The 25,703-nt window shown below is 45.4% G+C and overlaps 1 protein-coding gene across 1 annotated transcript in view; it reads right to left on the reverse strand.

Moving 5' to 3' along the window:
• Positions 1 to 2,665: 2,665 nt before the first annotated feature.
• Positions 2,666 to 25,703, reverse strand: part of PAK7 (p21 protein (Cdc42/Rac)-activated kinase 7) — a 39,009-nt gene continuing 15,971 nt past the window's right edge. Inside the window, exons 2-8 of the mRNA XM_009700789.1 lie at positions 18,906 to 19,703; positions 12,661 to 13,152; positions 10,761 to 10,894; positions 8,645 to 8,771; positions 5,605 to 5,730; positions 3,429 to 3,563; positions 2,666 to 2,821 (exon numbers count right to left, since the gene is read on the reverse strand). Coding sequence (XP_009699091.1) covers positions 2,666 to 2,821; positions 3,429 to 3,563; positions 5,605 to 5,730; positions 8,645 to 8,771; positions 10,761 to 10,894; positions 12,661 to 13,152; positions 18,906 to 19,703 — 1,968 coding nt within the window. The remainder of the gene's footprint in view (positions 2,822 to 3,428; positions 3,564 to 5,604; positions 5,731 to 8,644; positions 8,772 to 10,760; positions 10,895 to 12,660; positions 13,153 to 18,905; positions 19,704 to 25,703) is intronic.

Consider the following 25,703-nt stretch of genomic DNA (forward strand, 5'->3'; position numbering starts at 1 on the left):
CCAGGGAGAAACAAAGTCAGTCTTCCACGTCAGCGGTTTTGCAAAGGCTGATGATATGGATTTGACCGATTATTTCCCTCCATTATTTTTCCCCTCACTTTGGGGTTTTTTTTGGTGATGTATTTAGGGTAATGAGCTCATAGGTTACTTGGTTTTCCCACACCCCATGGCACTGCAAACCCTAAACCTTTGCACTTGTCTCCTTACGGCAAACCAAAGATTATTTTTTTTTTCCCAGTCACGTGGGGGCTCTTTTGCCTCTTCCAGCCTGTTGGTCCTTGTTTGTTAAGTCTGATGTGCTTGGGACAGCTGTTAAGTCTTTTTTTTCTTTTTTCCCACTTAAATATGTGTCTGTGTATAGAGAGAGAGTCTTGCACATATATACAAGGATCCTCTTTTTTTTCTTGTTATTTGCTTGGTCCAGTACTGTGTGAATGAGTCAAATTTGGAAAATAGAAACAGGGCACGGGGAAAAAAAAAAAACCAACACACTGAAAATTAAAGCGTTTATTAATTAATTTATTTAACTTGCATGTGCATTTGTCTCACCAGTAGTTGGTGTTCACAAAAAACCCCTCTGAAATCGACAAAACTTTCAGTAAACTTGATGAACACTGTTTAAAGTATCTAATGATAAGAAAGTTGCAGAAAATTCTTCACTTCTACAGCCTAAAATGTGCTGAATACTGAAGAAACCCCCCCACCAACCCCAACCCCTTTTTTATTCAAAGATGGTTAAAAAAGTTGCCGTTTGTGGCCAGCGTTACAGTTTCGCCTGTACGTCACTGCCCTCACTGGTGCAGCCTGTTTTCCTGAGTTGTCAAGCCTACGCGATAGAAACGCCTGGGAAGGCCGTGGGTGCTGCGCTCTCCGCCAGGTTTCGGCGGGTGGGTACCGGGCGCGTGTTTGCGGCGGGGGCCAAACACATTTTCTTTAGTCTTCTTAAAATGTGCAAACAGGGTTAAGAAGAGAAAGCAGCGGAGAGTGAGACACACAGATGTAAGAACATTTATGCAATGTTCAAGTTTGTATTTATCTCCTCTCTTTATTTTTTTTTAAAAAAATTGTTTCTCTGCCTTCAAACATTCTTTAACTTTTTAAGGGCGGTGCTAAAGGAGCTTCTTTACTATTGGCAACTCTTTTGTCATGGAGGAAGATCTTTAAGAAACAGCTCCTGCCAGGTTTAGCTGTTTGATTATAATTTACTACAATAAATAACAATTAATTTATTCACTATGAAATGCTGTAATAAGAAAGAAACTAACTGTGTTTTCACAGAATTGGCTTTGTGTTTCTTAATGATATTGTAAAATGAGGTCAGTAAGAAAAAAAACCCTTGAAAAACATGGCTTTTGTATTATACATAATTAAAAAGAACTAATCATTAATAAATAAAATTCATTTATCATTGAAATAATTATGAAGCACTTCTAAAAATTTGAAAGGCAAATCTATTTAGGCCTACAGTTAACATGCAAAGTCATCCAACAAATAACACAAAATTGTACCGTAGTAGTCAACTTGTTGCATCAACATTCAAAAAGGTCTAGACAGCAGCACGACTTCTTCTATATGGCAAGCGTCTCGTAACGCATCACAACGGTCTGTCTGAGCCCCGGAGGATGCCCGCTGAGCGGGCGGGTGGGCGGACTCCTGCCGTCCCTCTCCGCTTCCAGAGCGTGACAGAAATAACGGAGATATTTGTGATATAACAAAACTGACCTTGCGGTGGCATAAAACGAAGGGACCGCCACGGCGTGAGAAGATGCCCCTTGAGGAAACGTACACCGCATGCGTTAAGCTCCCACCGCTGGAGAAATGGGGAGGGAGACCCTGACGACCGCTAACATTCAGCAGCAGCGCTGGCTGCCACTGTGTCACCGGTAGCGCTGAGAGGGCGAGCGCCCAAAGCCAGACGGGCAGTGCTCCCACAAGCACCAGCTATTGTTGGCTCTTCAGGCTGCCGTGATGGCGGGGCCAGCGCCCCCCCCCCCCCCACAGGTGGAAAAATCTGCAAAACCTTCTAATTTCCTAAAGGTGTGGGGTGTTTGTTTTTGTTTTGTTTTGTTTTTTTTTTCCTATTTTCAAAAGGGTTAAAAAAGTAGCAAACTTTATCTTTTGAAATTCCTGCTAAGTTACACTTATTACTTCAACTAACACAACAGTTACATGACAAAGTACTGCAAATTATCAAAACGTACTGTACAGAAAATTACAAATTCATTGCAAAATACATTGCGCTGCTATCACTGAGATAAAAAGTGCTTTTTTTGTCAGAAAAGTGTTCTTCTGCAATAGAAGTGCTGTAGCTGGCAATAAAATTCTGGTGTTTCACTCTGGTTGTGCTATCCTCTACTAATTACCTTTCCAACCATGTTTGCATTTGGCGCCTTCTGCCTGGATGGCCGAGAAGACAACAGCGCTGGGGAGCAGTGGTCCATGGTGGAGCGTGGCCACCCGACTGGGGGTCAGGATCATTCCCCGGGCCCTCACAGCCCCAAAAAGCACCTCCTTGGGTTTTTATACACCACGTTATTTCTGCAGGGCTGGTTTTCCTCCACAAGGTTTTGCTCATCCCTGCCCGCGGTTCCCACACAACCGCTGGGATTCCTGCGTGGCCGTTATCCAGACTCTGCACGGACCTCCTCCCAAAAAGTTGCCGGCTTCAGCGATGCCTGTGCTGCCTCATGAGGGGCACGATGCAAGAAGGGGGCCCAGCCAGTTTGAGAAAGGGGTGTCTCAACAGTTCCTGTGCTGTGGCTCTCTGTGAGGGCTCTCGCACCAGCATCGAATCCAAGAAGCCCCGGAGGACCGAGGAGACCTGCAACATCGCACTGGTGTTAAGGATGGGCAAAAAGACACCTGTTGCCAGCCTGTGCTGGGTCTGTGCACACTGCTTTTCTTGGACACTGAGCTTTCCTGTGGCAACGGAGGTACTGAGCTGAAGGGCCGTGCGTCTTCTATGTGCAGTTAATGTTGAAAGCATTTGGGCATTGGTGGGATGCAGAACAGCCCACACTGCACAGCTTTGCATGCAGTGGGTAACAAAAGCATCAATGTATGGGAGGGACTCAAAGGCTTTGGCACTGGGCATGGATGTACCAACCCACCCGCAGCAGGGTTGACGTGCCAGCTTGCTCTGGTCCTCGGGCAGGGTGGGCAGCGCTGGGAGCGCGAGGGTCTGCCCAGCTCCCTTTTTGCTATCACTCGCTGTAAAACCAAAGCCAGCACCAGGCACAAAAAAAGTTACCATTTGCTGATGGTTTTGGTCTCACATCCTCCCCACACCTGTCCTATGCAGGACCCACTGCTGAAGGTGGTACCTTAAAGATGCAGTTTATCCTTTAGACATGGAAGTATGTGGCTATGGTTTTTATTAACTATCTCTACGCATAAGAAAGACCCTCGTAACTTATGGAAAGTCTGACCTTGTGCATGTCCTTCACCCGGGGTGGTAAGTTATCCCGAATTCGGCGCATGGCCTGCAGCGGTGGCTCGTTGAAGTAGGGAGGTTCGCCGTCTATCATCTCGATCACCATAATGCCCAGCGACCAGATATCCACCTGTAACACACAGTGTTTGTGAATGCCGCTGGTGGTGCAGAAATGGGGCTGACGCGTTCAACACTGGGGTTCACGCAAACCTCTGAGCTGGCTCGTGCTTTTGTACCTGCTGTCTGTGTCCAGTCTAAGCCAAGAGGCTGGTCAGCCATCACCATACCTCTTTTTTAACCAGCTGCCATCAATTTTTTTCTTCTGAGCAGTAAGTAAGTGCATTGAAGAAATAAATTAGAAGCAACTTACAAATTTGGGTCTGCATGGTTTAGGTGATGTGCACTGGAAGCACTGGTGAGGCATGCTCGTTCGAGAGGCTGGCTGCACCCCACTGCGCTGCATTTCAGCTGCACTGTTTTGTGCCCACTGACTGTTTACCCCAGGTTGGCTCTGCAGTGCTGCAGAAAGGTGCAGCTTGTGGGCGAGCAGAGTACAGTTCGGCTGCTGTGACTTCAGTTACTCTGTCTCCCTTGAATCTTAAAGACTACAGGAACTCCATTTGAGACCCCCAAGGCAAATGCAAGCGTGCACTTACTACACCCAGGCAAAAAAAAAACCCCAAACAGAACACAAAAACACACACCCCCACCTTTTTTTTTTTTTTTTTTTTTCCCCCTCTTTCTTTTAGTCTTGGCCTGCTGCAGAGCTGCTCCAGAATCCCAGTCCTCTGATGACTGTAATTACTGCTTTTGCTCTTTTGCCAACACTATCCTTCAGCTTAAATCCTCTTCCCCCCGCCCCCCTTTCCCTTTTGGTGGGGAAACCTAATGTAGCCGTAAGTTCAGTCACTTTATAATCTCTTTAGTGTTATTAATGGGCTAATAATAGCTGATATTATCATCCCTGAAATGTCTTCTACGATGCCACATGTCCTGGGTGACCGTTGATGCTGCAGGGTGCTTTCGCCTGTGGGTGGGCGCGCTCCCTGCCTGTGCCAGATCGGTTCCCTGCTGCGTGATGTGAGGATGCAGCGTCTCAGGCTGCAGCTCATTTCCCCCTCTCTGTGTGTGTACGTATATATGTGTGTAAGCTGTATCTATCTGTATTTGTCCTGCAGGTTTGCTCCCTGTAGCTGTTACTATAGGCAGTCTCAGGCCAGAGCTGCCCCCGCTCCCCCCGCAGAGAAGAGGCAGGCGTGTCCCTGCAGGGAGGCGTGCGTCACGGTCACGGCTGAGTGCTGGACCAGGGATTGCTCTGCCCAGGCTGGCAGCGCACAAGTGCCGTGACTCAGAGCTTCCTAAGGGACAGGGTATGGCACTGCAGAGCTGCTGGGTCCCCAGCTTTCTGGTCTCATCTGAAGGGCTCCAATAAAAAAAAAATAAAATGTGTGAATTGACTTTTTCAGACCATTTGGTAGTGCTTAAAAATAGCTCCCACAGCTAAGCTTTTTTCCCCCCATCTCGCTCAACTAATGAGAGGAATGACTGCAAGGCATGAGCTGATGTGGAGACGAATGCTACAACCGAGGGTGGCAATCCAGCCCACCCAGCTGGCTCCTGGGTTTGGGAGCCTACAGGGCCATGCCTGTGCCTTTGCTGGCACCCCTCCGGAGGAAGGAGATCCCAGGCTTTAGCTGGATGAAAGCAGAGTGGATCTCTGCCTGCAGGTCTGTGCAAATACTGACGTGACCTGGCCGTGCAGTATGGGCACATGATTTGGCTGCTGGTTTGGCATATGCAGGTGTAGACACCTGTAACGGCAGCTCCAGCTTGCAGGCTTGCTAGTAAAGATCATCAAAGGGTCATTCATGGTGTGACTATGATGCCAGTCTCCTTTAATACAGCACACTCAAGCTAAATTATGTAAAGGCTTTACATTGTTTAGGGCGCTAAATGGAGGCATTATTTAATGACTTCGTCTTGGAGAAATACTTTAAGACAAGGCATGCTGTAGCACTCTGAGGCAAACAGACAGAATTGCTGCTATTTAGCATAGCTGTGTAAATGCATTTGAACTGCACAGCTCTGAGAGGGCTCGGTGGGGTTGACCAAGCCATGACATGGAGGGAAAACAGCCACGTTGGGTCCGCACAGTGCCCGGCTGTACTCACCTCCGTGCCGTAGGGCAGGCGGGATATCTCCTCCGGTGCCATCCAATACGGCGTCCCAACCAGTGACTTCCTCCTGGGGACCTCCTTTGACACTTGGGCACAGAACCCAAAGTCAGACAATTTTATCTGAAAAATAAAGAAAGAGCCTCTCTTGAACAAGGCAAATTCCTCCGAGACACACACCTCCATCTGCTGCTGCAGGGACAGGGACGGAGCTGCGGTGTTTGCCTGGGACAGGCCAGCAGCAGAGTTTTGGAAGCGTGGCTGGAGACGGCGATACAGCCTGGGGAACGCGTGGCTCATTAAAATGAGGGCAAGGGAAAGACGTAGGAGAGAGTGGCAGTGGTGCTCGTTACTAAGATCACCTGTCACAGCTCATTGCCTCTCCACCAGCGAAAGATGCGGAGGTGATAAATGGCTTAGGCTATTTAAAAAAAATAGAAGGAAAGCAAAAAATTCTGAAGTGGCAGTGTTTTATAATGAATCTATTATTGCATATAGATAAACCCCATGTTTGTAGTCTATGTATGTATACTGCTATTCAAGACTATACCTATTCCAAGCGATACATACCACTCATATTATTTGTAGCAGTTACATATGTGAGTTTGCCAGAAAACAGGTGAAGCCAGTGGCATTCACCCTGCTTTCTTTTACCACAGAGAGCATGATCTAACCCTCACAGAAAGCAATCCCCCTGCCGATGATTGTTTTCAAGACCAGGACCTCACACTGTGCACTATCACTAATGAAACTGTTGTCTTTATGTAGCAGGGGAGCTAATTTGGGGAAAGCAAGTAAGGGTACAAGATTCTTCCAAAACAGTTTTAAGAGACAAGGGGCCCTGCTCCCTTTGCTTGGGAGCTTGGGAATTAAAGATGGTACTGTCCTTGAGTCGCTGTGGCAGTGACCTGAAATAGAAATAATGGGATACACAAGCACTCCAGAGAGCAGCTCTTGCTGCATCATGTGCCTGCTCATACCTTTATGCCAGTTTTTTTTTTTTCTTGCAACAAAAATTTATGGAAAATTATCACCTCCCCCTCCCTGTTGCTGTACAACGCCAAGGTGAAAACTCCTCCAGCTCCCCAACCAAAACAAGCGGGTTTGCCTGTCGGTGGCATCACCCCCTTCCAGAAACAGCTTGTTTCTTAAGGCTAAAAGTCCTTTTTTTCCCCTCCAAGTATTTATTTGGAGGCCTAGAAGCTATCATAAGGGTTGCCCTGGACATTAGCCTAACCCCCATCACCTCAACTCTGCACTGCTGACCCATGGCCAAGGGCCGTAACGCACGTGTCCAGTCACGTACTCGGCACCTGGGGATACGAAGTGAGTCCAAAGAGCCCCCGGACAACCAAAGTGGGACTGTGTATAAATCCCTGCATTGTGTAGACCAGTGTTTTATTATCAGCACTAAGATGTCTTCTTTAGGATTCAGTGCAGACGTTACTTTTTTCAAAACCAAGGGTATTATTTTTAACAGAATTATGAAATGATTGTTGGTATTTCTAAAACAAAGCCAGTAAGAGCCAAGTTCTCTGTGCTAAATGTATTTTTCACTTTACAGGATGAAGAATGGAAGAAATAACACGTATTTTGGAAGCAGAGCCCAATCTTCTTTTGTAGGAGCACAAGAGGTTTTGCATATCTACTGCTTATTCGAGTACATAAAAGACGATGATTTTCTAAAAAAAGATAATTGCACAACACAGCCATGAAGAAATCTGCAATGCAGATAATAAGTACTGGAGTAATGAGTATAATGAGGCACTGTATGCAGATCCCACGAGCAGATCAGATGCTATTTCAGCAACATGGATTAAAATTGCAACTGGAAAACTCCTACACACGTGGAATTTTTTTTCCTTGACGGGATTAACAGGAGCAGCCTGTGACTGCTGCAGGGAGAAAATCCCTCTTTCTTGGTGAAGTGGGAATTGAATTATAAAGGCGAGTCTTTGATTAGAAAATCAGACCAGGCCGAGGAAGCCAAGAGTTTTACCTTCTGAAGGAGCAGATCTAGATTTGGTTCCAGTCCAACCAGCTAAGTCTTGCTTTAGAGAGGTGTGTAATGTCAGTGGAGCAACCCTTAAAGCCCTGCTTATGGGACTCACTGGCCATGAGTGCATTAGTTTCTACCCGAATTATCCCAATGGGGCCCCAAGATGAGATGCAAAGTAGTGCCTAACTTAAGCAGAAACTAGGGTCTTCTATTTAAGAGTGATTTGCCTCCCCGCACCTAAGCCTTTGGGTACCCCAGGATTTAGGTGCCTCAAGTCTTACGGCTGCGTATGCCTAGAAATACCACCGCCCAAACCCACCTTTCTCCTTGCAAGGAAATAATAATTTCTTTGGGACTAAACACTGCTGAAGTAACATTTTTTTGAGCGTGAATTCTAATTTTGCTTACTGAGTAGGTCATGTGCAACATTTTGTCTCTCTCTCTCCCCACTCATTAACACCACAAAGAGCAATTCACTGGCAGCAGCACCCCATCCAAGCAAATGGCAGTGTGAAACATGGATCACCAAGCACCTTCTAAGTGTACCTATGGTAAAAGCTACTCTCGCCATCAGGGGAATGTTTCAGGAGTAATGCAGAGTATTTCCTATTTGTACAGATTGATGTTAGCTTCCTAACTAGCTTGGGAAAAACAGAGCAAATGTATAGAAGCTTGCTAATTAAATGATAATGAAACATAGTAAAAAGAAAGTATTTTTGAGAGGCATCAGAGCAGGAGTGGTGCAGCGTATAAGAAGGTCTCCTGTCACCCAACCATCACCCATGTGGCACAGTTTCTCCTGCCGCTGCCTTTCGACGGCTCCGATTCCCCCCGCCCAGGGACTCTGCATGCAGCGCAGACGTCAATCACTGGCCAGGCCTGTGTTTTTCTGATTCAGCTCTCCAACAAGTTATTCACAGGTCACATCCCTTGCTTTCACATGCCTGGCTTATTTTTTTTAAGTTAGTGTCGCTTTGAACGTGCACAGCTGTTTTCATGCCAGCCCAAGAGACAGCAGGGGAACCACTGGGCGCTCACCCTCCCATCACTTGTGAGAAGGATGGAGTCACTTTTGATGTCGCGGTGGATGACGCCTTGGTTGTGCAGGTAGGACAGGGCTCTCAGGACTGACAGGCAGACGGTCGCTATCTGCTCCTCGTTCATCCTGAAACAGCAAGGTGGAAAAATGAGCTGAGGGTTAATGAAGACAGCGGGAAAGGGGAGCTGGGGCGAAGAGGCACAGGAGATCTTTTAGGCGATGGCTCCGTGGGGCGACTCTCTGGTCCTATTTCTGTCAAGAAAGGGGAGCTGAGGGGTGAGGAATAACTCTGCAACGAGGTCTGGCTAAGTCTCTCTGCAGCACTAAAAAAGCAGCATGTACTATGTGATGTAGCCTGTTTCCCTCTGGGAAATAACGGAACTGCCTTATTTACAGTAAACTCACTGCTTGCCAAGGAGGGTAAATCACTGCTGGGATGGAAACAGGCATGGAATAAATATGAGAAAAAACACTCTTAACTGTGCAGACAAAACATCAGGCCCTGGGTGTAGCTCTTTGAGAGCACTTCTTTGTTTTTTATGCCTTCTATAAAAATATTCAGAGTATTTCAGTAGAAAAATAAACAGCAAGAGTCCTCATTTCTGTGCATGTGTGCAAAACCCTATTCTGGAAGAAGCCGTCTGCCACAGCGTGATGGCGATGGCCGGGATGGGTCGTGCACCCCAGTACCGCTGCCCCATCGCTGGATGTCCCCAGCAGCTCTACTGCGTGAGCAGAAAAACACCCGTGGAGATGTCTGCTTTAACTTTGTGTGCCATTTGCAGTATTTTAGCAAAATCTTTGAGAGAAGGTCATGCAATGTAAAAAAAAAACCCAGAAGATTAAGGAAAGACTTTTGAGTTAAAAAATAGATGACAGCTCTTAAGAAGTAGTGTCCTGGGAACATCTGTTTGCTGTTAAACTCCTGTCAGAAATATCAAAGATAGAGCTTTTAATGTTTTGGGGCACAGTAGCTAACAAACGACTTGCATATTGTGATTTATTTCAGCACATCAGCTAAGGCAATGCTAAAAAATAAAATAGCTGCATTACAGCTCTGCTTTTGGTAGGATCTAAGAGCATCATTAAACTATGAGAGAAGACGAATTTTCTCATTTACTATTCCTTGCTCTTCTTCTTGCTCACCTAAATATTCTCCCACTGGTTTAGTGTGGAAATTTTGATTTTTTTATTCAAGAGGAAGAAATTAAATAAAGAATTCCTCTTCCCTATCTCATTTTATCCTGCTTATCAGGAAAAGATGAGTGAAGAGCAGATGTAAAGAGGGCTGTAAAATCTAATGTCTCCACTCAGAAGAGAAAGAGCAGATCCATACGCTACAGCTTTTGTGCTGGCAAACTGCCTTCTTTAAAGGTACGATATTAACTGAAATATGGGAACAAGCTCTACCGTAAGCACAAATATTCTGGTATAAAAATACTTTTCCCATTATGTTTTAGGCTTGGTTTGCAGTTAACATTTCTGACAGTGTGGTTACGTGGGTTATGAGTATTGAGAGAAATCACCCTTAGAACTGACGTAGTTATGACAGCAGAAACAACAATACAGATCACTAGAAAGGGAAAAGAAGATTTTTTTTTTTTTGCCATTTTAGGAAGCAGTGGATAAAAGTCGAGTTGCTGCTAAATTACCTCCTAAAGCATTAGCAAAGCCCTTTCAGATATTTCTTTCCTTTCTGTTTAAAAAAATGCTGGTACTGATAGGAATTCATCTGCAGTGCCTTCTTTATGCTGGTAAAGTGAGCATGCTACAGTATGTGTGTACATATATGTATGTATATACACACACACGCATACATAGCTATACACATATATACATATTTATGTATATGTATTTTCCATGTATGTATATTGTATTTTTTTGTGTTTGTATATATTTATTTTGTATGTATATACAAATATACAGCAATAACTATACCTATATCAAAATACATATATAGAGCCAGGAGGTACCCAGCTTCCCTCAGCAGGAGGTGAGGTCTGGAGGGCACGCTCCGCAGGCATCCACGAAGGAAAAGCCACGGCATCTCCCTTCTGCCCGGCTTACGCTGTGGGCTTTCCACTGCCGGTCCCCGGCACAGCACACCCAACCCACCTGGTGTGAGTCACTATGTCTGTCAAAGCGCCACCCTCCAGAAACTCCATCACAACCCACAGCTCATCACCAACAAGGTAACTGTTGTACATGTCAACCACGTTTTCATGATGGTAATCTCTCATGATTACAACCTGTGAGGAAGAAAAAGAAGAGATGTGGATTGCTACAAGCATTATCTGACACTTGTTTTGACCTTTTTTCACTGTACTTTTCTCTTTGTGCTTAGCAAACGTTCTGCTATGAATCACATCCTCCCTAATCCTTATGCCAACGCATAAACAAAATCAATATATTTACATAAAAATAACAGTCATCATAAATGCATCAGGAAGAAGCAAGAATCTTTAGTTGCTAAATTGTAAGTGGTAGATAATTGTGGTTTTTTTCAGACGGCAGGAACAGGACTGTTTATTTCACTGCTTTTTTTATTGCCAGTTGCTTTCAGTACAAAAGAGTTTTTTTTTTTACCTAATCAATCGCTCAACCCATCGAAGTCTTCTTCATCATGTATTAAATGGTGCTTTGCACAGAATTTTCACAGAGTGCTGGTAATACAGGGGATATTCCTAAGATAACTCAAATCCCACATCTAAAAGGGACTGTACAGAACTGGGACCACAGTAACAGCAGCCCAGCCAAGGCAGCAACCATGACCCCCATGGTACTGAGGGATGCCACAAAGGCCATCAGGAGAGAAAGCAACAGCTAGGGAAGGCTTCATTATAGTTGGAGGAATTTCAGCACCGCTGAAAAGAAATTTTCAGATGACACGAGTGACTGGAGCGCGTCAGGGAAGCAGCTTGGTCCTGCACAGCATGTAGGTCCTGCTTCAAGATGTTACCATTCAAGAGATGCTCGGTTACAGCTACCACAACACAATTCAGTGCAGTCTTCCAGTACAGGCAAAAGAAAGCCAAACTACCCAGTACGGTCATGGACTGTGTAAAGAAGAACTGTATGGAGTTTGTTAAAAACAAATATTTTAATTTAAAAAGGTTAAGTTTTTAAAGGTTTTAAAGAAACCAGTCTGTCACGTGCTGAGGGAAGATGCTCTTATAGCTAAAATACAGGAAACAAACGACAGAATCAAAAGGTTAGGTCTCACAAGGGGTTTCCCTGGGGACCTGCAGTGTTTTTGGTGTTGATCAGCATATTCACAAATGATCTCAAGAAGAGAGCGGAGAACACACACCACTAGCTTCTTGAAAGGAGTAAGAAAGAAAAAAGGAGAAACTCCTTGAGTTGTAGAAGGAACTCTCAGCACCGAACAACTGGGTGAAAAATGGGCAAGTGAGAACCAGTGTTCTTAAATTTCAAATAATGTACATGGGGAAAACAGTCTTCCATAAGCAGTTGTGAGCTCTGAACTGGCTGCAGCCGCTCAGGAAAGGAGATGTGGGAATTAACACAGATGGTTCTACGCAAAAGGGACCAGCAGCTCTTTGCTAGGTAACCATTAAGAAAGCACAGAGGCTGCTAATGGTTAGGAGAGGAAGGAGGGAAGAAACAAAAAGCATGTATGTGCCAGAATATGGTGCACATGCTTCTTGAATAGTCAGGCTAGTTGGATCCTCCATCTCAGAAGAATAAACTACAAGAAAAAAGTCAGAAAAAGGCAACCGGGCTATGTCTGTGCAGCTGCCATGCTGCATAGACCAACTGATAGATTTCTTAGCTGTTTCCTCTGCCTTTCTACTGTGTTACAGGTTTAAACCCAGGAGGAGATATAGCTTACTTGAAACCGGTCTGGTTATACAATACTTATACAGCATAGATGTGTGTGGGACTCACCACCTCTTTTAGACAGATATTAATTTGTCTCTTGAGGTTGCCATTTGGCCCATGTCTCCTGTTGAACCTACCATGTGCAAAACCCGTTGCACCACCCAAAACGTACCTCATTAAAGAGCAGCTCCCTTCTCTGCTGTTTCCTGAGATCCATTTTCTTCACAGCAACTTGCTTTCCCGTATGCTTCTCAGTGGCGATGCAGACAATCCCCGTGGAGCCCTCTCCAATCTTGATGAAGTTGTCCAAGTACTCCCGGGGGTCACCAGGGCTGACCACAAGCTGCAGGGCAGCTCTGAACTGTTCGTGGGACACCCTGGAGGGCTGCTGGTCTGAGGAGGATCCCCAGCTGGGTGGAGGATAAGCACTTGACGTGATACTTGGGGAGCTGGGGTAGGAGGCGGTGGAAATATAGGGAGAGCTGGGCTGGAGAGACGGCTGGTGATAGTGGGACGCTTTGTGGTAGACCAGAGGGTACTGGTAGCTGCTGCTTGAGTAGCTGACTTTGCTCTGACTTTGAGGTAGCTTTACTGGGCCCCTGGGGTAGGTGTCTGATCCAGAGAGCGGTGGGCTCACGACCAGCTGCGCTCGATCATAATCCACCTGCAACGCAAAAGCAGATGAGTGATGGCAGTTGAACAGACAGGTTTCTTGCTGTCCACCCACTCGGTTCATTTTCAGCATCCCCAGAGGTCCTCAGCGGGTGCTGGCACAACGTGCTCCCGCACGTACCCCTCCTTCTCAACACCACACTGCCACCCTGTATCTGAAAAGAGATTACTTAGACCATTGGGCTGATGTGCTCTCATCAGCACTAAAATGAGGCCAGGGAAGACCGCGACATCTCATGTGTATCTCAGGTCCATTTTTCTGTCCAGGTTTGTAGATACAATAATCTTTGTTTGAAGAAAGCATATGTTCCAAAAAGTGTATTTGCCCTGTATTTGCAGGGCCCTGCAGGCTCTCTGGGCCGTTTCCTCCAAGAACTCATTCCTTTCACAACCGGCAGCCCTTTGGCAAATTCCAGTTTGTGTCCTTCCTTTCAAATACCAGTTCCTGGGTTTTGACTCTCAGCCCTTAGCCTTTTCTTATGCTTTCCTCCAGCAATCCAGGGATGACCCAACCTCTTCTTGTGGAGGCGGTGGTACCCTGAAATCCCTGTCATCTCCTGCCTTGCCCTGCTACTGGTTGCTGTTTGAGTGACTGTATACATGAGTATGATGAGGAGCCTACTTCAATTTACCATTTCTTAAATCATTTTCCAGAGTGACACAGTACTTAACTGCAGTGTCATGAAACCACTAATTTTTATCTGAAATCACAAAGAATCAGAGAAGAAATTATCCTGATGGGAGGCCTTGTTCATTTGCAGATTCCTCTCTTTCTTGTTATTTTCTGAGCTTTTCTAAGCTTCTTACACTGATTACTTCACATTTGCAAACATAACAGTTTGCTTCCATTCAAACTAAAAAAATAAAAAAAAAAAGGATGTAAGACAAAAAAACCCCACCCAAAACAAAAATACATTTTTTTCCCCTGGAAAAGAGCATCTCCTCATTTACGATACAACATATGTGACTCCTGACGATGTGTTGGAGCATCTCAGGGCAGGGGGGTGGTTTGACACAGGCTCATGATGTAGCACAATTACAAATAATTATGGCAATGAGTTCATTTAATCAATCAATTTCAGTGACGCTGCACAGGGGTGGACAGAGCAGCAAACTCTACATAGCTCACGGTTGCTACTATTACTGCTGGCTGCCGGCCAGGAGTCCCTGATCCATGTTAGTTAAATGCACATTAATCTGAATTTGGCAGTGTAATCAAGGACCCAACTGAACTGTGAAATTGAATTCTGCGGTGGAACATCATTTGACCGTTTTATGCTAAGACTGCAGAAAAAAAAAAAAGAAAAAAATCTGCCGCAGCATCAATTTATCACTGTAGGCTGCTGCACCGCGAGGAGGAGTTTCTAGCTGGCGTCGCCTCGGTGTGGGGAGAAAAGCCTCCGAGTGCAATATTATATCAGCGTTTTCCCACCTCATGCGTGAGCTGGCATGCCTGTCGTTATTTTTTTTTCGTGAGGTTTAGCAGGGAAGAGGGAATGCCTCTCCAGAGGGGCTGCTTCCGAGATTTCCCTCGGAAAGGTGAAGCCGGAGCCTGCTTCCGTCTGAGCCACGCACGCTGACAGCTACCAGCCAGAGGGAGCATCCAGCCAGCACCTAACGGTGTTCTACAGCTGCCTCCCAGGGTGCTGGCTTTCTTTAAGCAAAACATCCACATGATTACAGCCATCATGTCACTTACTCTGTCAGGCAGGGGTAGCGATAAAATAGACAAGGGTCAGAGACACCATGAATTTCATGAAGGACATTACATCTGCCAAACTAATTAACACAGAAAAGTGCTCAGATGGTTTGGTGGAAGGAGGGAAACTCAATCTAGCCCTGTCCTATATATCTCTGTACGTAGGGACACATAAATTATTGCTTTGGTTGTAAATACACCATTTTCTTTTAACTACTGAGATGGGGAAAGCCTTGTCTAGAAATTCAAGCTGGATAAATCCACACTAACAAATTATTTGAGGCTTCACCTATGCCTGATATTTCTGAGCACGTCCTACGATTTAACACATTGGCGAAAGTAAATTCTGCAGTGAAATTTTAAAATCAAAATTCAGGGGTTCAGTGTGCTTGCTAAGAATTCTTGAAAGCTTTTTGAGGTTAGCATGGCAGTACAATATAAACCCATTCACGTCCTGAATCCCAGGAAATCTTACAAAAAATCAGGAGCTGTAATGAGTACATCAGCTGAACCTCTCCTCCGAGGCTGTGTCCTGACGCAGTGCTTCACATCACGGCAAAATCGAGCACACATTATTCCGCTAATAATTCTATTTCTGCTACTGAATGCAGTCACCTACTGAAAGGAAATGCTTTAAATACTACAAAGGAAAGAAGAAGCCAGTCTTGCGCTCATTCAAGATCAGGTCAAAGGAGCAGCTGAAGCTCTGACACGACATCCATCACAGCACGGCGGTGCAAGGCGATACCCAGCTGCCGCTGGGTTGCTTCACTGGTTCGCAGCATTACCCGCATCCGCACACGGTTACGTCGGCAGTCGGGTCTTTTCGTTGTTAAAAGGTGTACGTAACACCGTGTTTAAACTCATTTCTGTTTCCACTCTGATGATAGCGATGCCTGTTTTGTACTGCATGGGGTGGAAAGACCTGCTTGTTCGTAAGGGGTACCCTCCCTGCAAGGCAGGCTGCTCGGGCAGCCTTTCAGCGGAGCGGGTGTCCCCACGCAGTCTGCGGTGGGACTGCGGCAGAGATGGCAGCCGCAGCCCTGCAGCCGGAGCCCAGATCCTCCTCGGGGAGCGGCAAGCCCCCGGTGAGATAGGCTCACCTTGCAGTAAACGTAAAAGGGATTTCCATTTGATTAGGTTTCAGTTTGGCGACGGAAAAGGTGTGGAAGGGACGATCTGTAAACCACACGGCGATTGCAAGGGGAAAGGTTACTCTCTGGTCCTTCACCAGTGGAAATCTCTGAGACTCCCTGCTCCACGCACTGCTTGTGGAAAGCTACTGGCATGTGAATGAGAAAACAAGGGAAAAAGGAGAGGGTTTCTGATACAGCAAAGGCTTGGCTCTGCCTTCACCAGGCTGGAAATGTCCTCCTGGAGCAGAGTGCCTGCAAACTACACAGCAGGAAAACAGAGTTTCTGAGCAGCAGCTGGATCAGAGAGAGACCTCTGCTCCGTTACAGCAGTACGAGGTAGCGAAGGGGACAGCAGAAATCACGGCCCCTTGGAGGAGGGAGAGGAGAGGGTCACGGAGAGATGCTACCAAAAAATGACAGGGAAAGGAGCTTTGAAATAACAAGATCTGGTGCAAAAAGCTGAGGGCTGCCTGCGATGAAGAGAAGGGTAAAAGGAAAACATGTAGGACAGAGTGTCCAAAAATAAGCAGACCTGGCAGGATGAGTTTGATATTGTGTGGACAATATTGAGGAGACTCGGCTGAACAAAGTGGGATGTAATCTCTGTGTCATGAGGGTAACAGAGCAGATGCTGCGACCCCATGCAAGTGTTACTGGAGTTAGGCTGCAGGAATGAGAGAGCGGGTGTGTAACACGGGTTGGATTGGAAGGGACCAAATCTGAGCCTCCGGCTTCTTACACCTCCATGGTCCCACTGCATGGTGGTGGCCAAGCCCAGCGCAGTGGGAAGTCTTCTGATGTAATGTCTCTGAAATCACTGATGATGAAACAGGGCAGACGTTTGATTTATCTGACATCTATCACCTGCAAATAATACTGAAGTACGTCTGCTCTTCACATTTACAAGCTAAAATGAATATCTTTGTTAAATGCATTTTGAAGCCATACATTTGTGCCTGCAGACTTTCTCACTGCTTACTTTCTCCCCTTTTTAATTATACTTTAAAGCCAATCTCATTTGTAAAATATCTGATTTGAGACCTGATTGTCATTTAGTAAGCCAATTTGATCAACCATTATCTTACTAATGCCTCCTTGAAAAGAAGACTCTTCAGCTATCATCCAAGACAAGAAACTGCTATTCACTTCCAGGAGCTGTGGACGGGTTTGGGAATTGAAACTGCTGCATTTAACAGTGAATCATCAAGTTTCAATACACCAAGGCTGTAGGAGTGTTTTTGATGCTCTGAGGAGAGGAACAGCTCACAATGAATCTTGCACAGAGGGAACTTTTTTTATAAAAGTTGTTACTGCAGTTTAATGGGATATTTTTCAATGTGTCTGGAATGCTCTGAGTCCTGTAAAATATACCTTCGTCTTCTGCCCTACTGAATGCATTAAAACTGGCAGGAGCAGGCGCAACAGTCTATGAATTACTGGATTTGTCCTTCTCCTTTCTAAACTCTGACAAAATGATTGCTTTCAATGAAGGAAATGGCAGATAGCCCATTCCAGGCTTTCCTCACAACTTCTGGAATCCGTATTTAATCCCGCACTCTGGTGCACAGTTAACTACCCACACGCATCCCTCCCGCCACATCCTGAGCTCGGGAATGCCATGCCAAGAGGCCTGGTAACTGCTCTACTCCCCCCACAATTTATCCTCCACCTCCAAAGCCCAGCTCTGTGCTTCAGTGCAGTGTGGAATAAAAATGCATCGCTCTCCCTTTACGGCGAGGCACTGATCATAACTCTGCACCCCAGGATCAGCAAAGCAGCCAAAGCCTGAGCAAGCAAGACACCGGTATACCTCCCCCATAGGGCTAGCGTGGATTTTCAGAGACCTGGGGCTTCTTCTGGGTCTGCAGCTGGACAGGACCATGTTCTCAGTGCATAGAGCCAGTAAGAAAACGCACCGTTCAGATGATCATTGAACAGCAGAGTGGATTTCACCACTAACATCTTACCTACCTCAGCACATTTGGCAAGTCACAGCAACCCAAGACTTTCAGTCCTGGAAAAATGAGCTATCATCTCGGCACCCGTTGCTAGGGGAACTCGGTAATGTTCAGTGCAATCTACACTGAAGAAAAAAACATCTCTTGCAGAATATTAGATGTTTAAGCAGGTCATAATCGTAGCTATGTGACTAGACGTGTAAGAAAAGTGTTATTCTCTTAACTGAACAAATAGTTCCAGCAAACTATTGCGAATGGGGTAGGACAGCTTGTATGGGTAATATTCCTCATGTGACGCAGAAAAGGCAGAGCAGGCTACAAATTTGTGCAGAGGAGCTTTTTTGCACCTTAACCCTTTTTTTTTAAACTACATCTAACATGTCCTGAGTGAGATAAGCTCCTTTGATTTAATTTCACTGCTTAAAAACAAAGCCGAGAGGGGTAAACCCCTACTCTCGTTAGCAGCAAAGGGTTAATAAACCTTGTAATGCAAATATAGCATAAATACAATATAAATATTAAATCACAGAGGTTTCAGCCTTGCACAGTAACAAATCAAATACGAAAGTATCTGATATACAAACCAGATCAGCTTTCCACCTCCCATTGAGATCTGTTCAGGTGTATGAACTCCTAACGCTACAAAAGCTGCTGAAGAACTTGGGGTTATTTGGAATCCCAAGCAAAACCCCTGAAAGCTGGGCATCTCCAAACCTGCCTTTCAACAAGCATCTTAAACCTACTGGTCCCCGATATCCATTTTCAGACACCCAAGTAACGCAGGTGGGTTTTCACACCTGCCAAGCAGCAGCCACACAGTTCCCCAGGTCATTACTGGCCACATTCAGCATCGTGTGCCCAAGCACGGCTCCTTGCTCTTAATTTTTTGCACTGCCCTTCTGGAGAGGGTGATCCCTCCCTGGCAGCACTGTCACCGGGGATGTCACGTTACCTTGGGGATGCCTGCTGCAGTTTCGGACAAGCGGGGGTAGGTGTAGGAGCTGTAGGAATGTCCTTGCTGGTGTGCTTTAAAAGCGCTTGCTCCATAGGGCATGGCCGGCTCCTGCAGACCTGAGCCTGACCTGGACCTCTGCCTCATCGCTGGCTGAGGACTCGCTGGGTCCACGTAGGATGACTTCGGCCTCTTGTCGTAGTCATCCTTGCCCAGGCCATGTCCCCAGTCGCCATCACTGTACTCCAGTCTCTCCTTGGGGCACTCGCTCTGCACTGACGCGCGGGACGGGGTGTAAGGAAAGGGATCTCTATAGTCCAGGGAGGATCCGCTGGGGATGCGCTGATACTCCAGCTTTAGGCCGCCGTATTCCAGCGCTTTGGGCTTTGTCTCCAGGTGTGCATGGTAATCTGGGAGGAACCTGGCAAGGTCTGACTGCAGGGGTGTCACTTCTGAATAATAGATGTCCCGGGAAGTCACCTTCATCATGTGCCCATTCTGCTTGGCGGCATAGCTCCCTTTGTAGTATCTGTCTAACTCCTCCCCGTAAAGACTCTTGTCTCGATATTTTTCTACGACATAGTCTGTTGTAGTGTCTGACTCACTGGAATACTGGGAATATGTGATATAACCATTTTCTTCCTGGTGCCTTGGCACATGGTTTGTGTTTCCTTGGTGGTGGGTGGGAGGACTTTCCTTCCGCAGGGAATTGGATCGTGTCACTGAGATATTGTCAAATTCTTCCAGTAGGCCGTTGATTGAAGTATCCTTTCGAGGTTTATTTCCTCTAACAATAGTCTGGGAACAAAAAATTGCTTTGATTAAATACTGATTTTTGGTTTAGTATCTGACCAAGAAAACCACCTGAAAGAAAAGTCTATGATTCACCCAGAAGTACCCATAGCTATGTGTTATGTTCTTCAGTCATGGACCTCAGAATAATCCATTGCTAGAAGAAATAAAACCCTCAGTAAATACTTAAAACAGGACATGCAGAAATGAATAAACAAAGAGGGGTTAAATTCAGTGTACATCATAAGCTAAGATTTGGCATGCAACCCCAAGTCACTCTTAAAAAGCTCAGTTTAAGAAGTGTGTGTTCAGCAGCCAACAGTAGAGACCTTTAAAACCAGCACTTATTTTTTGTTATTACTCAGTTGTCTACATCAAGCTAAACTGGTGGGCTGAATCTGATTTACAGGGTATGGATAAGCTAAAGGAAAATCATTCACTTGGGGAAGAGGGAAAACTACATCTCCTTCTTACAATACACAGCATCCAGCAAACCACTGTGCAAAACCATGGCTTTGAGACATCCACATCACGGATGCCATGTGGTGGCAGTGGTGGTGGCCCTGACTGTGTCCTAATATTGCAAAGTCCTCTAGAGATCCCCCAGCCATGGATGACAAGTGTGCAGGAGCACCGCAGACGTGAACTTGTTCCCATTGACTGCCCACAACCCTCTGCCCATCCCTACTCCTCTCTGTCCAAAACATCCCTGGTGGGATGGGAGGTGAGCAGTGCTTGGTTACAGCTCTCCTTCAAGAAAGACCGACTATTTTTAGCTAGTACCGTCTGAAGGCTGTAACACGTGGTTGCATCCATTTTTCAGCAGTTGACTCCCAATGAGTGCCGCTTCACGTTTATGAACACGCCACAAGAATGAGATGTACAGATTAAGGACCAGGGTCATAAATCAGCGCGGCTCTACCGAAAACACATTTGCTTTACTGATTCGCTTTGGCTAAATATCTACGGCTGTACCCTATTTAACTTGCCGAGTTTTTAAACAGTCGCTGTGGTCACTCCAAGGAGATGTCCCTCTGCGAGCTGCAGCCTGCCTATGTTGCACACCGACCGTGGCATATCAGACACCAGCCGTGGCATATCGAATGCCGACCGTGGCATATCAGGTGCCCACTGTGGCATCCAGCCTAGCCACTGGCCCTTCACTCATTGCAATGCCAACGGAGGAGGCTCTGCTCCAGGCATGGTGAGACTGCTCAACCCCTGCTTGAAAGCACACAAGGGTTCAAACTTTGTCAAAATATGCATTTTATCATGAATAAAATCACTTTTTCACGAAGTTAACAGTAACGTACTTCTCTGTTATTCAGCAAAAGGCAGCTGAGAAAAGCCAGGCTACAAGCAAAGCAGTCCTGACCTCACACTGATCCCTGCTCTGATTTATGTCCGTAATTACTTGCCTAGTTTGCTATTTTGAAGCTAGTGATACTGAAACAATAGGACAGCAAAAATAAGGGACAGCAAATAGATCACTCCTTTTGCCTCCGAAGCCATTCAGCAAGACGAGAGGAATTGGTTTCATTCGGCTACAGCCTCTTTGGCAGGATGACTGCGTGATCATTCATATTTAATTATCACATAATAAACCAGCAACATTCGACAATGAAATGCGTGTAATTGAAAACAAGATTGAAATACCCAACTGCCACCTCGCTTCCCCTGTGCAAATGCATGCCAAGGAGTAAAATGCCAATTTAATAATCTCCGTGGAAGTGGCCTTCACAAAGGCGAGGTTTCCTGGAGCAGCCTGCCTTGTGTCGGCACAAAAGGACCTCGGAGCCGGAGGGAGCCCCTGGGAGTGGAGCAGCCTCTTTGGTTTCGGGAAAGAGGAGTTTTCCCTCTGCTCCTGCAAGCAGATGCTCTCTGGAAGCAGGCGTTTGAGATACCTTCAGAAGGAAGACTGAGAAGAATGCAGTTGAGGGTTTATGTGTTAGGGAATTCATTGATGACAAAACCCTGCGATTTAGGGATTTTCTGCAGACAGGTGCATGCTTGGGACTCACCTTTTGGATTATGAAGATTTAAAAAAAAGTACTAATAGTAAAATGATCTTGTAGGAAACTCAGATTTTCAAAATAAAAGCATTTGTCACCAAAGCACCCGTCTGACGAAGCAGTCTTGGTTAGCTCTGAGACCTCGGTGCTGTCTCATCCCAACTGATGAAGTTAAGGGGATTAAGAACTATACCCCTTTCCTCTTCTCCCAGCACCTTCAGGACGATCACTGGCAAACACTGACTTGCAAGGGTGATGACTGTAATTCCTATTTGCTTCAGGCTCCTCTCCACAAGCAAATTAAAATGGTCAGTGCAAAAAAAGATAAAATCGACCTATTCCAGAGGCATAGTTTCTACAGAATAGTCAGTACTTTATTACTATTAATAACAACTATTATCAATTATGATAACTATCTATTATTATTAATAACAACAATATTCCTATTTGCTTTGGCTTGGTTTTGAATTTCACACTTCTTTTATGTGAAAGTACATACATCTTGGTAAGATGGCCCTCTGGCTAAATCAGACAGCCGCTACGAGCTCGATTTTTTTCCAAGGGAACACACAGCGGTATTCCTATCAAAAGAACAGTAGTGTCCATACAGCAGATAATTTAGGAAGTATTTCACTGAGACCCTGTGAAATATCCTGTCAAGTATTTTGCTATCCGAATAGGACTTAAGATGTTTATACACAAATCTGAAATACAGTGGGTGCCTCTCTGGAGGGCAGAACAATTTACTAGGCTTAAAAACTGAATTAATATCCCAAAGCAGGTATCATTCCATAAGAGTAACAAGAGTAATTGCTCTGTAAGGATACCCACAGAGCATCAAAAATCAAAAAAAAAAAATCACAGATGATGTTATAAAGAATGAAACATACGTTGTGCCATGTTAAGCTGCCCTGAAGTCATGTGCTACAGAGAGAGTGTGTGCTGGGGGCTTGCCAGCACCTGCAGCTTTCCTGGGAAGTGCAATATTTGCAGAAAGAAGGCAGAGATTGAGAACTGCCATAACCATGGCCCAAACTCCCAAACCTGAAAGCCTCATGTGAGCACCAGGGTCAGAAATACCCACGTTCAAAGGTACGACTTCAGTGGAAAGACCAAATTGCTGATGTGAGGGTCTCAGTTTGGGAATGCAGACTCTGGTTACGGCATCAGGCTGTGTGCTGCATCGGTGAGCAGAGGAAAAACCTCCTGGGACTGAAATACAATGCTAGAAATCACGAAAGATGGGAAATTCTAGCTCTAACTTAAAAAGCAGAACAAAAACCCTGGAAGAAAACGTAACAGAAAAAGGTTACATCAAAAGTGATAGAAACACAGTTATCCTGGTAATTAGTTTCATAGGAACCAGACTAGCTTTTGCAATTTTAAAGGCTTTATAAACTGAAAAAACCAACTCGTGTTTCCATGTAAGGAGGGAATTCTATTTTTATATATATTCTATATCTATTTATATAGATTTTTTTTCTAATTTTTTTAACCACATACTGGTCTCCAAATTTTTAAACTTAAGGAATTTGCAAAGTTGCTGCAGGTAAAGTAGATAGTTAAACCGAAAGCATTATTCACAAAGGTTGATGGGCTAAGATTTATGAGGCCTCTGTTTCTGTCTATTGAGCTCATGTAATGGGAACCTGTACAACACCCCGGCATGCATGAAAACCAGAGATCGAGCCCTACCGCAGGTGCAGCTTTCACTGGGTTCACCACGGAAAGATGGGATTTGCTATAGTCGATACCCCATGTTTATTAAAGGACATTTTTCAGCGCATTGTGCAATTTAGGAGGGATCAATGTTACAACAGATGAAGGAGTGCCAGTGAATTTTATGCTACCGTTACCGTCATACATTAAAATCAATGGGGCGCAATCTCTGTGAATTAAAGCGTGGTACTCTGAGGCTGTAGCTCTCACTTCATTTCCATTGCTCTCTGGACAGTTTTGGCGTTTGCTCTGGGGCTCGGTGACAGTAGACATCCTTCATGGTGTTTCTGTAGCAGTCTGTCCTGCGGTGATAAGCTATAATGGATCTGTCTGTAAGAAACACTGTCTTGCCTTGTTTCCAAAAGGAGATGAAAAACAGCTTCTGCGCTCAAATACTGTATTAACCTTGACAATAATGAAGTGGGTAATTAACTGTTTTGCCCTAATATGACCTTGCGTTTATTGTCTTTAAAACTAGTATACTTTACACACTCGTTAAGAATATATCATCCTTTCTCCTCCTGGAGCTGTGTTTTCAGAAGTCAATGAGGATTTAAAACCCCTGTGATGTGCAGCGTAAAAAAAGAAAACATCTTTTAAAGAAATGTCACCCTTATAAACAGCCAACCTAAACTCTTGAGTTTGCTTCTAGCTAGCTTCTCCCCTCATTTGCATTATATATAAACTAAATGCACAGCCTATGTATATCTGAAAATCAATTTTTTTTCTTAAAAAAAGGTGCATAAAGTACAGCTGGTCAAAGTAATCTAAGTGTACGTGATGGACGTGTCGGTAATTTATCTTCTGTTGCAAGACATTCAAAGTATTTGAAGCTGTGTTCATGACACCACATTTTACTCCTCAGTGTAAGCAAATGTGAACAGCACTACCTTGGGGAGAAAAATTGATCCTTGTCATCACATCAGAAGGAAAACTCCGGCTCTCCCCGTAACAGAGTTTTATAGCTGCAGCCAAGGGTGTAAGAGGTGTCCAGAGTCTGCATTTGATCTGTTCTCACCAGCAGAAGAGGCTGTGAGATCTCAGACCAAGCACAGTCCTTAGAGGACCACAAAATAGCTGGAGACCCTCAAAACTCCTGGAGATGGCCACAAGCACACAGCAAAAACCTGCTTTTTCTAGCAGCCCGGGGCCAACCTGAGGTGGGTTCCTTTCCCTTGTTTGTGAGGCTACATTTTAAGTCTGAGCTGTCATCTTGAGGGCTGACACAAGGACCAGGCTCAAAGGGGAAGATGGCAGATGAGATAAAGACGTGCCCATGGTCTCCAATGGCTGACTTTACATCGATAGGTAAATAGGCTGCCAGGGAGAAAAAGCGATGGCAGCTGAAAGGCCAGTGACTGGGCAGCTGAGCTGGGACCCAGGACAGCTGTTTTCATGTAAGTGGGCCTGCTGTTTCACTCTCCTCTACTGAATATTCACTTCAGGACAAGTTCTAACCTCCAAGTCACCTTTCCAAATGATGGCATGGGAGCCAGCCTCACAATCCTACTGCGCTCCAGGGAATGCTTAATTACATCTGAATGGGGAACCTTCATAAGAAAGGACTGAAAACACATTTCTGTAGTTCCATTCCCTTTTTCCCCGACCTGATGATGACATCAGAACTAAGATTTGGGTCTGTGCTGAAGTCACATCCCTCTCTTCTGCATTTCCTCCTACCTAATGTAGGTGAAAATGTCTTGGGGAACTCATTCATACATTGCACTTCTGAGAAGCGCCAGAGTTAGGACGTTGGTGACTTGTCCCCTTGGTCTTTGCACAGTGGCCTTAGCATCGGGTGATCTCTCCATGCAGCTAGCAGACCTGCTCCTCACCAGCAGCCACCTCATGGTTCTCCCCCTTTGGGTCCCATCTGCTCCCACCAGCGGCACAAGATCCTCTTTATAACCACGTCTATGCTATGTCCGTACGGTCGTACCACAAGGGAGGTAGTTGGATGTATTCGCTGCTTTGAACTCTGAGACCTGGATTGTGCCAAAACCCAGCTTCTGGCTGTGGGACTACCACACTTCATCCTGAGACAGAACTGGAGGTGATACAAATTGTGCAAGTTAGAAATAAGCGCTGCATTTGGGCAGCTGTCTCCTGACCTCGGCAGGCAATGAGCAGATACAGCCAGACAGAGGACGGGCTGGCACCAGCGACCTGCACCAACCAAACACCTCATTTCTCCATGGTAATATAAAACATCAACCCACGTGGGAAGTTTACGCCACTTGTGCCATACAGCATTAACCTGGAAACACGCCTTTTG

The sequence above is a fragment of the Cariama cristata genome, unplaced genomic scaffold (genome assembly GCF_000690535.1).
Source record: "Cariama cristata isolate BGI_N322 unplaced genomic scaffold, ASM69053v1 scaffold14535, whole genome shotgun sequence".
NCBI lineage: Eukaryota > Metazoa > Chordata > Aves > Cariamiformes > Cariamidae > Cariama > Cariama cristata.